This window comes from Pan paniscus, chromosome 20, assembly GCF_029289425.2.
Source record: "Pan paniscus chromosome 20, NHGRI_mPanPan1-v2.0_pri, whole genome shotgun sequence".
Lineage (NCBI taxonomy): Eukaryota > Metazoa > Chordata > Mammalia > Primates > Hominidae > Pan > Pan paniscus.
The window spans coordinates 58,710,254-58,724,624 of NC_073269.2; the positions used below are offsets into that span (position 1 = coordinate 58,710,254).

The 14,371-nt window shown below is 44.4% G+C and overlaps 1 protein-coding gene across 11 annotated transcripts in view; it reads right to left on the reverse strand.

The window, feature by feature from the left end:
* LOC100970246 (zinc finger protein 83) overlaps positions 1-14,371 on the reverse strand; it is a 138,321-nt gene that overhangs the window by 42,558 nt on the left and 81,392 nt on the right. For 3 of the 11 annotated variants that reach the window (XM_055103853.2, XM_063600589.1, XM_063600586.1), the window contains exon 2: positions 5,926-6,007. The exons of 1 other annotated variant lie outside the window; for it this stretch is intronic. Coding sequence is in view for 4 of the 10 variants with exons in the window: in XM_063600581.1 (XP_063456651.1) it covers positions 716-825; positions 2,152-2,229; positions 5,926-6,007; positions 11,016-11,070 (325 nt within the window). In the remaining 6 variants the exon portion in view is untranslated. Of the gene's footprint in view, positions 1-715; positions 843-2,151; positions 2,230-5,925; positions 6,008-11,015; positions 12,193-14,371 lie in introns of those variants that run through there. 7 more of the 11 variants (XM_055103857.2, XM_055103851.2, XM_063600581.1 and 4 more) reach the window with 6 other exon arrangements.

Here is a 14,371-nt window from a genome sequence, read left to right on the forward strand (position 1 = left end):
TGTCACAGTACCAGTGAGAGATGCTTCTGTGATGCTCCTTAAAAACCAGAACAAAAGGCCAAGGGTGGTGGCTCAGGTTTGTAATCCCAACACTTGGCTAGAGGCTGAGGTGGGCAGATTGCTTGAGACAAGGAGTTTGAGACCAGCCTGGCCAACATGGTGATTCCCCATCTCTAATAAAAATACAAAAATTAGCAAGGTATGGTGACTTGCATCTGTAATTCCAGTTAGGTTGGGAGGCTGAGGTATGAGAATTGCTTGAATGCAGGAGGCGGAGGTTGCAATGAGCTGAGATCACAACAGTGCACTCCAGCCTGAGCAAGAGAGGGAGACTCTGTCTCAAAAAACAAAACAAAACAAAAGCAGAATCACAGCTGGAAACACTTGTCAGTCACTGTCATGCTTTCTAGCTCATCTCCTGGGCCACCCTGACAATTCTGCTCAGGGCTACCAGGGGCATCTCTGCTTAGAGCAGGATGACGTTCAATTCTATTAGTCAAAGGGTTCATGAATGTTCTGTTTTTATGTAAAACCACTCCATAGGAGAGTCTCTAAGAAGCTGTCTATGACAGACAGGAGGATCATCACTGCAGAAAACAATGACATGTACATCAAAAGCATGTATGCAGCAAAATCACAAAAGAGAATACAAAACCAGGAAGAGCCAAGATAGACAAGGGCAGATTCCTCACATCAGGAGGGACATTTTCCTCACCCACAGACTCCAGGTTCCTGTAGTTCTCCAACATCACGGCCCTGTATAAAGCCCTCTGTGCAGGGTTCAGGCATTTCCACTCCTCCAAAGAGAATTCTATAGCCACATCCCTGAAAGTCAAGCATCCCTAAAATTAAACACACATTTCAACAAAACATTAGGGAGGAGTCATTACCTTCATACAAAATGAGAAAAGAGAAAATAAGTATTGATTTGATCCAAGACGGTGTTCTGACAAACCCACATTAAGGTATTTTTGAACATTTCTTTCTGTGCAGTTGCATTTTATTGTATTTTCCCATGATAGATTTTGAAATCTCCTAGTCACTGTGGAAGTCTCAGTTTTATGGAAAATATAAAAAATATATGTCTGGGCACGGTGGCTCACACCTGAAATCCCAGCAGTTTGGGAGGCTGAGGTGGGTGTATCAACTGAGCTCAGGAGTTCGAGACCACCCAGGGCAACATGGTGAAACCAAGTCTCTACTAAAAACACAAAAACATTAACTGGGTGTGGTTGTACATGCCTCTAGTCCCAGCTATTTGGGAGGCTGAGGTAGGAGTATAGCTTGAGCTCCAGAGGCAAAGGTTGCGGTGAGCTGAGATTGTGCCACTGCACTTCAGCTTGGGCTGCAGAGTGAGACTCCGTCTCTCTCTCTCTCTCTCTATATATATATATATAGCCAGGCATGGGGGCTCACACCTATAATCCTGTCACTTTGGGATACCAAGGTAGGTGGATCACTTAAGGTCAGGAGTTTGAGACCAACCTGGGCAACATTGTGAAACCCCATATCTACTAAAAATAGAAAAATTAGCTGGGCATGGTGGGGGAATGTGCCTGTAATCCCAGCTATTTGGGAAGCCGAGGCAGGGGAATTGCTTCAACTCTGGAGGCAGAGGTTGTGGTAAGCTGAGATGACAGCACTGCACTCCAGCCAGGGCAACAGAGCAAGTCTTTCTCGAAATAAAAATATATGTATGTATATATTGCAAATAATGTGTTTTCTACTAAAACCATGGGCTTGGCTTGGCATGGTGGCTCACACCTATAATCCCAACACTTATGAAGGCTGAGGCATGTGGATCACAAAGTCAAGAGATTAAGACAAGCTGGGCCAACATGCTGAAACACTGACACTATTAAAAACACAAAAATTAGCTTGGTATGGTGGTGTGCGCCTGTAGCCCCAGCTACTCAGGAGGCTGAGGCAGAAGAATCACTTGAACTCGGGAGGCTGAGGTTGCAGTGAGCCGAGATAGTGCCATTTCATTCCAGCCTATCGACAGAGGGAGACTGTCTCAAAAAAAATCATGGGCTTCTCCATTAATGCTCTCCTGGACACATTTCAAATCACACCTACACACACTTCAATTAACTTCAGTCGGGACATTATAAGCAAAGACCTAGAGAGGACACATCCACAGCTACTCACCAGGCTGAGGTGGGAGGATTGCTTGAGCCTGGAGAGCAGAGTTTGAAGTGATCCAAGATTGCACCACTGCACTCCAGCCTGGGGGACACAGCGAGACCCTATCACCCCCACTCTCCCAAAAGTTGGAAGCTCATTGAATTAAGAGACAACTTCAAGAAATCATAAATGCAATGCATGAAGAAAATGAGAAGGTCAGCCAACATACAGAAATTACGAAGAACTACACAGAAACTCTCGGGCTAAAAATACAGTAACTAAATGGAAAAACTCAATACATGGGTTCAAAATCAGAATACATTATGTAAATTAAAAATTAGTGAAGAGGGGACAGGTGAGGTAGCTCATATCAGGAATTTGGGAGGCTGAGGTGGGTAGATCACTTGAGGTCAGCAGTTCGGAGACCAGCCTCATCAATATGGTGAAACTTTGTCTCTACTAAAAATACAAAGATTAGCTGGGTGTAGTGGTGGGCTCCCCACTGCACTCCAGCCTGGGTGACAGAGTGAGACTGTCTCAAAAAATAATAAAATAATTTTTTAAAAAAGGCCAGGCATGGGCCAGGCACAGTAGCTCATGCCTGTAATCCCAGCACTTTGGGACGCCAAGGCAGGCGGATCACCTGAGGTCAGGAATTCGCGACCAGCCTGACCAACATAGAGAAACCCCGTCTCTACTAAAAATACAAAATTAGCCAGATGTGGTGGTGCATGCTTGTAATCTCAGTTACTTAGGAGGCTGAGGCAGGAGAATCACTTGAACCTGGGAGGTGGAGGTTGCAGTGAGCCGAGATTGCATCATTGCACTCCAGCCTGGGCAACAAGAGAAAAACTCTGTCTAAAAAAAAAAAAAACAGGCATGGTGGCTCATGACTGTAATCCTAGCACTTTGGGAGGCCAAGGCGGGGGGATCACCTGAGGTTGGTAGCTCAAGACCAGCCTGATCAACATAGAGAAACTCTGTCTCTACTAAAAATACAAAATTAGCCGGGTATGGTGATGCATGCCTGTAATCCCGGCTATTCAAAAGGCTAAGGCAGGAGAATTGCTTTAACCATGAAAGAGGAGGTTGCAATGAGCCAAGTTCATGCCATTGCACTCCACCCTCGGCAACCAGAGTGAAACTTCATCTCAAAAAAAAAAAAAAAAAAAGTAGTGAATAGGAAAAGAAACAACAACAAAGAATAAAGAAAAATGAAGGGAGTCTAAACAGACTAACAGGACACCATCAAGGACACCATCCTACACATTATGAAAGTCCCAGGCCAGGTTCTGGCTCATGCCTGTAATTTCAGCACTCACGCCTGTAATTCCAGCACTTTGGGAAGCCAGGGTGTGGGGATCACCTGAGGTCAGAAGTTCATGACCGGCCTGGCGAACATGGTGAAATTTCATCTCTACCAAAAATACAACAATTAGCCAGGTTTGGTGGTGCGCACCTGTAACCTCAGTTACTTGGGAAGCTGAGGTGAGAGAATCGCTTGAATCCAGAGGCAGAGGCTGGAGTAAGCCGAGATTGCACCACTGCACTCCAGCCTGGGTGACAGTGTTGGGATTTACTCAAGATAGGGGCAGAAATATTAAAGAGAAATATTAGGGAAAGTTATAGGGAATAGTCACAAACCTTTTGGAAGGCCGAAAGGTTATATAGCTTGTAATAATTGAACAGGCTGAAGGCACCCGGTTCTTACCTTAGAGCATTAGGTCATAGGGTAAATACTAGGGACAATAGAGGCTTCCCCAGTTAAGTCTGTTTACCCTACCTCCATTAACTAACCTTTGAGCCAGATGGCCCTCTAGGGGGAGGCTGACCAGGGAAATTGCCCCTTAATGGTATTTACTTCAGACCACAGTACCTGAGCTTTAATCATTCATGAAACTACTCTCTTAACCATGCTAATTATCCTCAAGTGTGTTTACTCAAACTTCTGTTGTTAATTCTATTCGAAATAAATGCCTGGAGTGCGAGCTGCTCAGGGCCGGCTGCAGTGACAAACCTCTCTTGGTGTGCAGGCGATTGGGCACCCAGCAGGACTGGCAAAGCAGAATATCTACGTGTCGGTGTACGTTTCATTCATCCGTCTGGGCCAGGTCCGTGGGCAGACCCCTGCAGCTAATGCCCTCTTGTGAGGAGCAATACCTCAGTTGATGTCCTGTGTGAGGAAAGTCAGGGATCTGCAGAAACAGACCCCCCACAGTTCAAGCCTCTCTTGAGGCAACCTGCGAAGGAAGGGTGAGGACCGCCCTCTTGAGGAAAGCTGCGATGGAAGCATGAGGAACGCGACCCCCGAAAACGAAGGCAAAGAAGGATATTGTGGTCAAGCCAGTGAGTAATCAGTAAGTCATTGGTGCCCACTCGAGGTTACCACCTTCTGGGGGAAGTTGAGTCAAGCTAAGGTTTCATCACGGGACAATAGTTGTCAGCTCAACAGAAACAGTATATAAAAACATTCAGACAGTTGCTTAAGGCTACTGGTCGGAAACACAGCAGAACTAGCAAAACAGAATTATCTGTGTGTCAGTGTATGTTTTATTCATACGTGGTTTAGGTCAGGGTTGACATGCAGATCCCACAGCTAATGCTCTCTTGTGAGGAGCAATACCTCAACAGAGCAAGACTCCATCTCAAAAAAAAAAAAAAAAAGAGTACCAGAAGTCACAGAAGTGAGTGAGAAGAAGAAAGGAACAGAAAAGCTTGTTGGAAGGCATAATGGCAAAAATTTCTAATTTCAGGATGCAAAAGAAACAAATTCAACACCTTAAGAATATCCAACATGGATAAATCTAAGTAAGAGACCTATAACAAACAACATCATAATAAAACTGTCAAAATTCAGAGATAGAGAAAGAATCCTAACAACAGCCAAAAGAAGAGCTAACTGTCACCCAAGAGGAAGCTCCTGTAATATTATCAAGATATTTCTCGGCTGGGCGGGCGGTAACTCACGCCTGTAATCCCACGACCTTGGGAGGCTGAGGCGGGCAGATCATGAGGTCAGGAGTTCGAGACCAGTCTGGCCAACATAGTGAAACCCATCTCTACTAAAAATACAAAAAATTAGCGGGGTGTGGTGGTGTGCGACTGTAATCCCAGCTACTCAGGAGGCTGAGGCAGGAGAATTGCGGTGGTAAGACCATGGTGGTAAGAATCATGGTGATAAGACCACAGTAGTAAGCTTTGCTTAAGTGAGTGGGAAATTTTGCATAGTCTTAGTCAGAGAGGGCACCTCTGCAGCTGGGGGTAGGGATGGAATCTTCCCACATCTAAAAGAGGAAATGGCAAATCCAAGAAGAAGCAATCAGTTTTCAATGCCCCAACTTGCAGGAAACTTCCAGATATCTGCAGTGAAGTCACCATGCTCACAGGCAGCCAGTGTGTTATTCTTAGTAACAGTGAAAAATTGTCAAGGAGATTAAGTGAAGTCACGGGTTTGAGACCAGCCTGGCCAACATGGTGAAATCCTGTCTCTATTAAAAATACAAAATTAGCCCAGAGTGGTGGTGGACACCTGTAATCACAGCTGCTTGGGATGCTGAGGCATGAGAATCTCTTGACCCTGGGAGGTGGAGGTTACAGTGATCCCAGATTGCTCCAGTGAACTCCAGCCTGGGCAATAAAGGGAGATAGAATTTAAGATGACGGGGACTGAGAAAAGCCTTGGGTGAGTGCGAGCAAACTTGTGACGCAGGACACTTCAGACTCACGGAAGTCTGCCTACTACAATACCTGGTATATCAGAAAAGAGAGAGAAGAATCCACTGAGGAATATCACTTTACCTGAGGAAGAGCCATCCTTGTCTCCTTTTCTTTGGTCTTCTTGGTGGCTTTCTCATGTAACATGAGTCTTTGGAAATTAATTCTGTGTGAGAAAAAAATATGATATTTAATTAATTTTTTTTTGAGATGGAGTCCAGCTCTGTCACCATGATGGGGTTCAGTGACATGATCTCATCTCACTGCAACCTCTGCCTCCCCAGTTCAAGGAATTCTCCTGCCTCAGTGTCCCAAGTAGCTGGGATTCAAGCCATACTCCACGATGCACAGCTAATTTTTGTATTTTTAGTAGACATGGGGTTTCATCATGTTGGCCAGGAGAGTCTCAATCTCCTGACCTTGAGATCTGCCCAGCTCAGCCTCCCAAAGAGCTACGATTACAGGGGTGAACCACCAGACCCAGCTGAGATTTAATGTTTAGAAACCACACATTCCTTTCCCGTGACAAAACACACACAGGGGAGACCTCACCCGGTATAAAGACTGTCCTCTACTGCCCACTGCATGAGAGATCATGCAGAGATAAGAAAGCCCCACAGGAAGACCTACAAGGGTAATTTTGACCCATTTTCAGATCTTGCTCCCTCCTGAAAATGTCCACACACACGCTGAAGCAGGGCACAGACCTTCAGGGCACAGATCTGGCCCTAACCAAACCCCATGCAGAGCACAGCCCCCTCACCTCCCTGTGGATCACAGACTGACCTCAGTTCTCAATATGGGGGAAACTGCCTTGATGTTCAATGCTGGACACAGATGAGAATCACCAGCGCCATTGTATTATTGAGGGTGTGTCCCATCCTATAATAGCAATCTTTGATAGAATAGCATAAAAGATGTATTTGCAAAATGCCTGAGAAACCTAATGTAAAGTCAGGGTTGAGCTCCACTCAGAGGGTACCAGCTGAGCACAGCCCCACCTTCTGGCTCTGCTCTCCCCTTGGGGACTTGTTCCCACCAGGATCCAGTGAACAGCGAAGGAGCTAAAAGAATCACACAGAACAGGCAACATGGACCAGAGGTGGGGGTGAAGGTAGGGCTGCAATGTCAAATGGGGGCTGTGGGAGATCACAAAGGTTACTGTAGATAAAGTGATGTCAGAACAAAGACTTAGGGAAGAAAGGCTGCTTGTCACTTGCAGCTGATGGGACATAGAGTCCTAGGCCGAGGGACAGCCCAGGTGAAGGCCTTGAGACAGGAGCAACCTCAGCCCCAGAAAAAGGAAAGAAACCTGCGTGGCTGGAGCAGAGGGAGTGAGGAGGACACAGGCAGGAGATGAGATCAGGGAGGTCCTGGGAGCACAGATCCATAGGGATGAGGTCTTGAAATATTTTTCTCCCACACTTCAAAAGAATTTTGGAAATGATGTATTTTCTCACTCCTTGCATGTGCACACACAACTTTTCTTTACGTTATAAATTACAACATTTACAAATAATGGAATTAATTTCTCATTTTAAAAATACATGCTGTCAAGTTTGGCTAAGTCCCCAGAAGAACACTGTCACCCTCATCTGAGACATGTAGGACTGCAAGGGAATGTGTTCAGGGGTTTAGGAAGTCACCTATGGAAATGTGCATGTGGAGACGCCTGTTTGATATCCCACCAGAGAGCTGAGGAGCCAACTGAACACACGATTGTAGAGCTCAGGGGAGAGGCCTGCAGGGAACATGGAGTTGTGTAGGTGGGTTAAAGTTGTGAAATGACACGATATGGAAGGGCAGTGGGTGTGGACAGAGACAAGGAGAGGTTCAAGATGATCTGAGTCTAATTACCTGTTTTTTCCATTCCGGTACTTCTGTTTTTTATATTTTTGGAGAACAGTAACTTATTTAAAATTCATATTACACCTGAGCATTGCCCTCTCATATAGAAAAAGCCACACACTATTTGGCAAATCATTTCAGGGGCCAGTGTCACTCTGACTGAGCTTTTCTTGTCTTATTCCTCACCTGTATATTACAGATGGGGGTCACTGAGGTTCAGAGTAGGAGACATTTCACCAAGTTATCCTGAGAAGCTCTGAGTTGAGTCGGAAGGAGGTGTGGCTCATTCCTATGTGATGGACTGGAAGGGCCAACAGAATGTGTTGGTTTTTTCTCTAGAAAATTGCAGGATGGGCCGGGTGTGGTGACTCATGCCTGTAATCCCAGCACTTTGGGAGGCTGACGGGGGTAGATCACATGAGCCCAGGAGTTTGAGACCAACCTGGGCAACACGGTGAAATCCTGTCTCTATGAAAAGTACAAAAAATAGCCAGGCATGGTGATGTGCATCTGTGGTCCCAGCTATTTGGGAGGCTGACCAGGGAGGATCACTTGGACCTGGGAAGCAGAGGTTGCAGTGAGCCAAGATCGTATCACTGCACTCAAGCATGGTTGACAGAGTGACACTCTGTCTCAAAAAAGGAAAAAAAAAATTCCAGGACCATCTTTTATATACCTGAGCAAAAGAAATGTCTCTTTCAATGTCTAAGGTCCTGATGGCATGAATCCTAAACATGCAATTATTTTCCCAGAAAAATGACAGTAATACGTTCAAAATACACACAATTGTGAACCCCTAGCTATAGGTGTTTAAAACACTGAAAGAGAGGCAGTGGTAGAAATGAGATCTGAGCAAATGTTTTCTTCATGAACACATGGGCTCTGCTGGAACAAGGTTCTAAGTCAATCCAGCCCATCCTTCAACATCTGCAAAGAATATTATGGACCAGAGGAACTTGAGGAAAATGTTTACTTAGAGGCTTACAGCTCACCATTTAATCAGATGACATGAGGAAAGAAAATGGAGTAATAGGCTACTTGAACTAAATTTTGATGTTAGTGTAAAGAAAAAATTTCCTTGATATCTTTATTGAGTACACATTGAAACAACCTAAAATCATTTATCAGGTACCAGAAAATGTTTCCAATACATAATAAAGACTAGAAAGCATGCAGTGCTCAATCTAAACTGAACACAATAAATTTCAGAGAAAAACAATTTTAAAATGGTTAAAAAATATACATCTAATGAAATGTGGGGTCAAAGAAGAAAATTCAAAACATATAATAGTTTGAAAATGATGATGTGATTTCGTAAGATTCTACCAAAGCTTATTTGAGAAGCGGTTGTTTATTTTACTTTATTTTATTTTATTGAGACGGACTCTCGCTCTGTTGCCCGGCTGGAATGCAGTTATGCGATCTCGGCTCACTGCAACCTCCGCCTCCCGGATTCAAGCGATTCTCCTGCCTGTCTCCCTAGTAGCTGGAATTACAGGCAAGCACCACCATGCTCAGCTAATTTCTGTATTTCAGTCGAGATGAGGATTCACCATGTTGGCCAGGCTGGTCTCGAACTCCTGAAATTAGGTGATCCGCCAGCCTCGGCCTCCAAACTGCTGGGATTACAGGTGTGAGCCACTGCACCAGGCCTATTTTTTTTTTTTTTTTTAATTAAGAACAAGCTGGGTGTGGTGGCTTATGCCTGTAATCCCAGGACTTTGGGAGGCCGATGCGGCTGGATCCCTTAAGCCCTAGAGTTCGAGACCAGCCTGGGCAACATGGAGAAAGCCCGTCTCTATGAGGAACACAAAAATTTGCCCTATGCGGTGGCATGCAGCTGTGGTCCCAGCTACTCTGGAGGCTGAAGTGGGAGGATCCCTTGAACCCAGGAGGTTTATGCTGCGGTGAGCTCTGATCCTGTAACAGCTCTCCAACCTGGGTGTCAAAGTGAGACCCCATCTCCAATTAAAAAAAGAAGAAGAAGGAAGCACTGGGTCCTGGGTCTAGGGGCAGGGAATCTAAGGCCAATTAACACGAATTTTTAAGTCCACGCCATCTGCCTCTGGGTCTGTGCCAATCAGAGCAGGACAAAAGCCAGGACTGGGGGGTGGAACCCCAGGAGGTGAGCCGGGCCTGAGCAAGGCCATGAAGGGATGCAGATTAAGTGGGTGGGGCCTGAGTGAGGCCAGGGTGAGGCATGAAGGACAAGGGGCCTGGTGCGGGGGGGTGGGGGGGAAGAGGCCTGGGCTGTGAGGGCTTCGCAGGGGAATGAAGGGGTCAGGGCCTGAGCTTCCCTCTATCTCACTCTCCGTGTCTCTGTTTTCCAGGTTTTGAAGGCGAAACCCACCAGTGAGGCTGGAACAGCTCAGGAGTCAGGGAAATAGTACCTCCCTGAGAAGTGAACATGGGGTGGTAATTAGATCCAGGAAAGTTCCTTACTATTGAAATTAATTTTAGCAATTTAATTCCAAAACCTCAAAGTTGTCTAGGGCAGGAATGCAAACTAGAACGCGAAATGCAAAGTCCTGCCTCAGCCAAATGTACAATTTTAGGCTGACGGCCCACAGAACCAATTAGAAATCCTCTCCCTTTCTATTCTTCATTCACTGGGGTGGGAGAGTCCACCCTGTGCTCAGCTCCAGAGACTTTCCTAGAGCCACCGCCTGGGGTGTGGAGCAGAGGGCTCAGGCTAGGGAGGAGTGAGGTCACCACCTGCTGCTTAAACACAGCAGGGATGTGGGTGGGGTGGTGGGAGCCAGGAGTCCCAGCTACTTAGGAAGCAGGGGTAGGAGGATCGCTGAGCTGGGAAGTCCAGGCCAGCCTGGGCAACAAAGTAAGACCCTCTACCCCAGAGTTCCCTCCTCCATCTCAATAAGAAAAAAAGTGATTAAAAAAAAAAGCACTGACCTTGTAACAGTGCATATAAATTGCCCAGTTGCTCCTTACATTTGTTATTTTATGCTGTACTTGTTAGATATGAGTTCTAAATTTCTCTTCAAAGAATCAATATGTCAGTATGTGCAATTATTTGCCTTCTACTTTTAAACTTAACTTCCTCATAAAGCAACCTTTTTCAATCACCTGCTCCACCCTGACTCATTCTGATTACCTGCTCCACCCTGAATAATTCTCCAACCTGACTCATTCCATAACCATTTTTCCCACCAAACCACTCACCCCATCACTCCTTTTAAATTAGCCAATCGGAATTAGCTTAGCCTGTGCAGTCTAATCCTAGCCGATAGGGGAATGACACAGCAGCAGGGGCCTCATGCGTCTGGAGTAAGAACCCCTTCCCGTCCCTTGCCCAAGTATGCACTCACCATTGCTCCATCTATAAGGACGCACCCTTCTATAGAAGTAAATTGCCTTGGCCATGTGCGGTGGCTCACACCTGTAATCCCCACACTTTGGGAGGCTGAGGTGGGCAAATCACGAGGTCAGGAGATTGAGACCATCCTGGCTAACACAGTGAAACCCCGTCTCTACTAAAAATACAAAAAAAAAAAAAATTAGCCGGGCGTGGTGACGGGTGACTGTAGTCCCAGCTACTTGGAAGGGTGAGGTGGGAGAATGGTGTGAACCCGGGAGGTGGAGCTTGCAGTGAGCCAAGATCGCGCCACTGCACTCCAGCCTGCGCAACAGAGCAAGACTCCATCTCAAAAAAAAAAAAAAAAAAAAAAAGAGACAGAGAGTCAAAGAGAGAGAGAGAAAGAGACAGAGAGACAAAAAGGGAGTCAAAGAGAGAGGGAGAAAGAGACAGAGAGTCAGAAAAGAGAGAGAGAGTAGTAGTAGAGAGAAAACAGTATACCCTATTCCTTTAAAAGCCAGGGTAAATTTAAAACCTATAATTGATAATTGAAGGTCTTCTCCATGACCCTATAACACTCCAATACCACCCTGTTGTCAGTGTAAACAATGGCATATCCTGAAAGCACTGAGGCCACTGACAACCCGTAGCTTAGCTATCAAAAATCCTTAACCCAGTAAACTGCGGATGGCCCAAATGCATTCAATCTGTAGCGGCAACTGCTTTGCTAACAGAAGAAATAGAAAAATAACTTTTAGAGGAAACCTCATTGTGAGCACACCTCATCAAGGAAGAACTATCCTAAGTCAAAAAAAAAAAAAAAAAAAAAGGCAAAATGGTAGCTTACTGACTCAAGAATCTTCAAGTATGAGGCTATTCTGGTAGAAAAAGATGATTTAACATTAACCACTGAAAATTCCATTAACCCGGCAGGTTTTCTAACAGGGGATCTAAATCTTCATTATTTACCATGCAAAGGTCCGACCAGGCCTAGGAGGAACTCCCTTCCAGACAGGACTATACAGGGTTTCTCCCAGGTGACTGAGGGAAAAAGACACGATGGGTATTCAATAAGTGATAAAGAAACTCTTGCAGAAGCAGAGTTAGGAAAATTGCCTAATAATTGTACTGCTGAAATGTGCAAGCTGTTTGCACTCAGCCAAACCTTTAAGTACTTACAGAATCAGGAAGGAGGCCATCTCTACCAATTCTAAGTGAATATGGACTGAACAAGGTCTTATTAGTAGCAAAGAATTGAAACCCCAAACTTACAACGTTTTCAACAAAAGTCAAGTTTGCTAAAAGTTAACATTGTAACATGTATTATCCTAACTTCTAATCTTGTGACCTTAGGCAGTCTAGTTCACAGACATGAAGGAAGTTCACTTTGGAAAAGAATGGTTATCATCTTTGAAAAAAAAAAAAAAAGGAGGAAGGAGAATTTATGTAAAAAGAATGTTATATGGTAAATTCTTGTCCTAAAATAAATTAACTGGTGGTTTAAAGAAAGGGATGTTTGCAACAATTCAGAAAGTTGAGGCATGTTGAAGAATTGTCTGTCAAAGTTGTGAAAAAAGAAAAGTTATAAGAGGGAATTTATGCAAGAAATGTCATATAATTTGAAAGTAATTAGTCCTCCTGATTGTAAAACTATTGAAGAAACAGTTTATGTGCAAGGTGTGTAAGGAAAGTAAAATATACTTTTGGTAAAAGGATTATAAGGAGGCAGAAGAATGTGGATTTTTACCTACATTAAAAGGTTAAAAAAATTTGTTTTAAAGGTTTAAGCAAGTTTCGAAATGTTAATTGTAAAGGAAATTCTGTGTGTAAACATACTGGCAAAAGTTAAAGGGGTAATATCCAGTTTTTCTGTGAACTGGATATTAAAATAAAAGCACAACCGGTTTTTCTTAAAGCACTAACATGCTCTTTAACAAAAATTATAAAAGGTTAAAGAGTCTATAAAAATCTTACCTTATGGTCAGACATTAACATTGGATAAATATGTCTACAAGGTTTTATTAAAATTAAGTTTAACATTAATAAAATACTAATATAAAGGTGAAATTTAGCTTATCTGGTATAAAAATCATACATGAAGTGTTAAATATAAAATGGTATTTGGCTTTCTTTGGTCTAAAAACTAATAAAAATAGGTGCTAAAGAAAATTTCTCAGCAAGAAGGCACCAAGGATTATAAAGTCCACTGCTGATGTCCCCACGTTTAAAACAAACGATAAATTTCTTAGAAATTATATACTTGGTTTATCCTCCACCTTCTCTTCCTTTAAAACAAGAGGTCTTTCAGCACAGGCGCCAGCTTCGGAGTTTCCAGTACATCAGCATCGGCCTGGGGATGACGTTCCCATCAAAGGATGGAAAGAATGGAAACTCGAGCCAGCCTAGGAAGGACCCTATCTTGTGCTGCTAACCACTGAGACTGCTGCTCATACAGCAGAAAGGGAGGGACACATCACACCCGAGTCAAGCAGGTGCCATTATCATCAGAATCATGGGCCACTGTTCCTGGATCAAGCCCTACCAAATTAAAGCTAAGGAAAGTTTAGTCTCTCTATCTTTTCCTTTCCTTTCCTTTCCTTTCCCAGTGCTTATATCCATTACTATTCCTACCACTAGCAACTCTAACCCGACTTTAGAGCATTTCTATGGTTTAGGAGCAGAGGTCACTGGAAAGGATCCTATAGGCTTCTTTAAGGTGTGCTTTTTTCTCCCTCCTCCACCTCCTACAGCTGCCCCTTTCCCAAATCTATGAAATCAAACTATGACATGCCTCGTGCCAAATGACAAAAGCAAGTTCTCAGTAGTAGAAATAGGAGACCTAAGGCAAACCATAACTATTGAAACAGGGTATAAAGATGTAAATGCCTGGCTAAAATGGATCAAATATTCCCTCTGCATGTTGAACAAAGGCAATTGTTATGCTTGTGCACATGGCAGGCCAGAGGCCCAGATTGTCCCCTTTCCACGAGGGCTGTCCTCCAGTAGACCAGGTGTGGGCTGGATGCTAGCTCTTTTCCGGGATTCTACATCCTGGGGTAACAAGTCGTGCCAAGCTCTCTCTGTCTGCTACATCCCAAAGTTCGCCACCCTGTGGGTCAGCCCTCCAGGGCCATCCAGCTTCCGACTCCCAACACTAAGTTCACTTTGTGTCCCTCATGACAGGGAGGAAACAACACTCCTTGGAGACCTGAAGGGATGCAGAGAGCTTAAAATTTTTCAAAAGTTTACCAGTCAGTCACCCTTTACTCATCCCTGAGCAGATGCATAGTGGTATTATGGCGGGCCTTTACTGGACACTTCACCGAGTAACTGGAGTGGCACTTGTGCTTTAGTCCAACTGGCCATCCC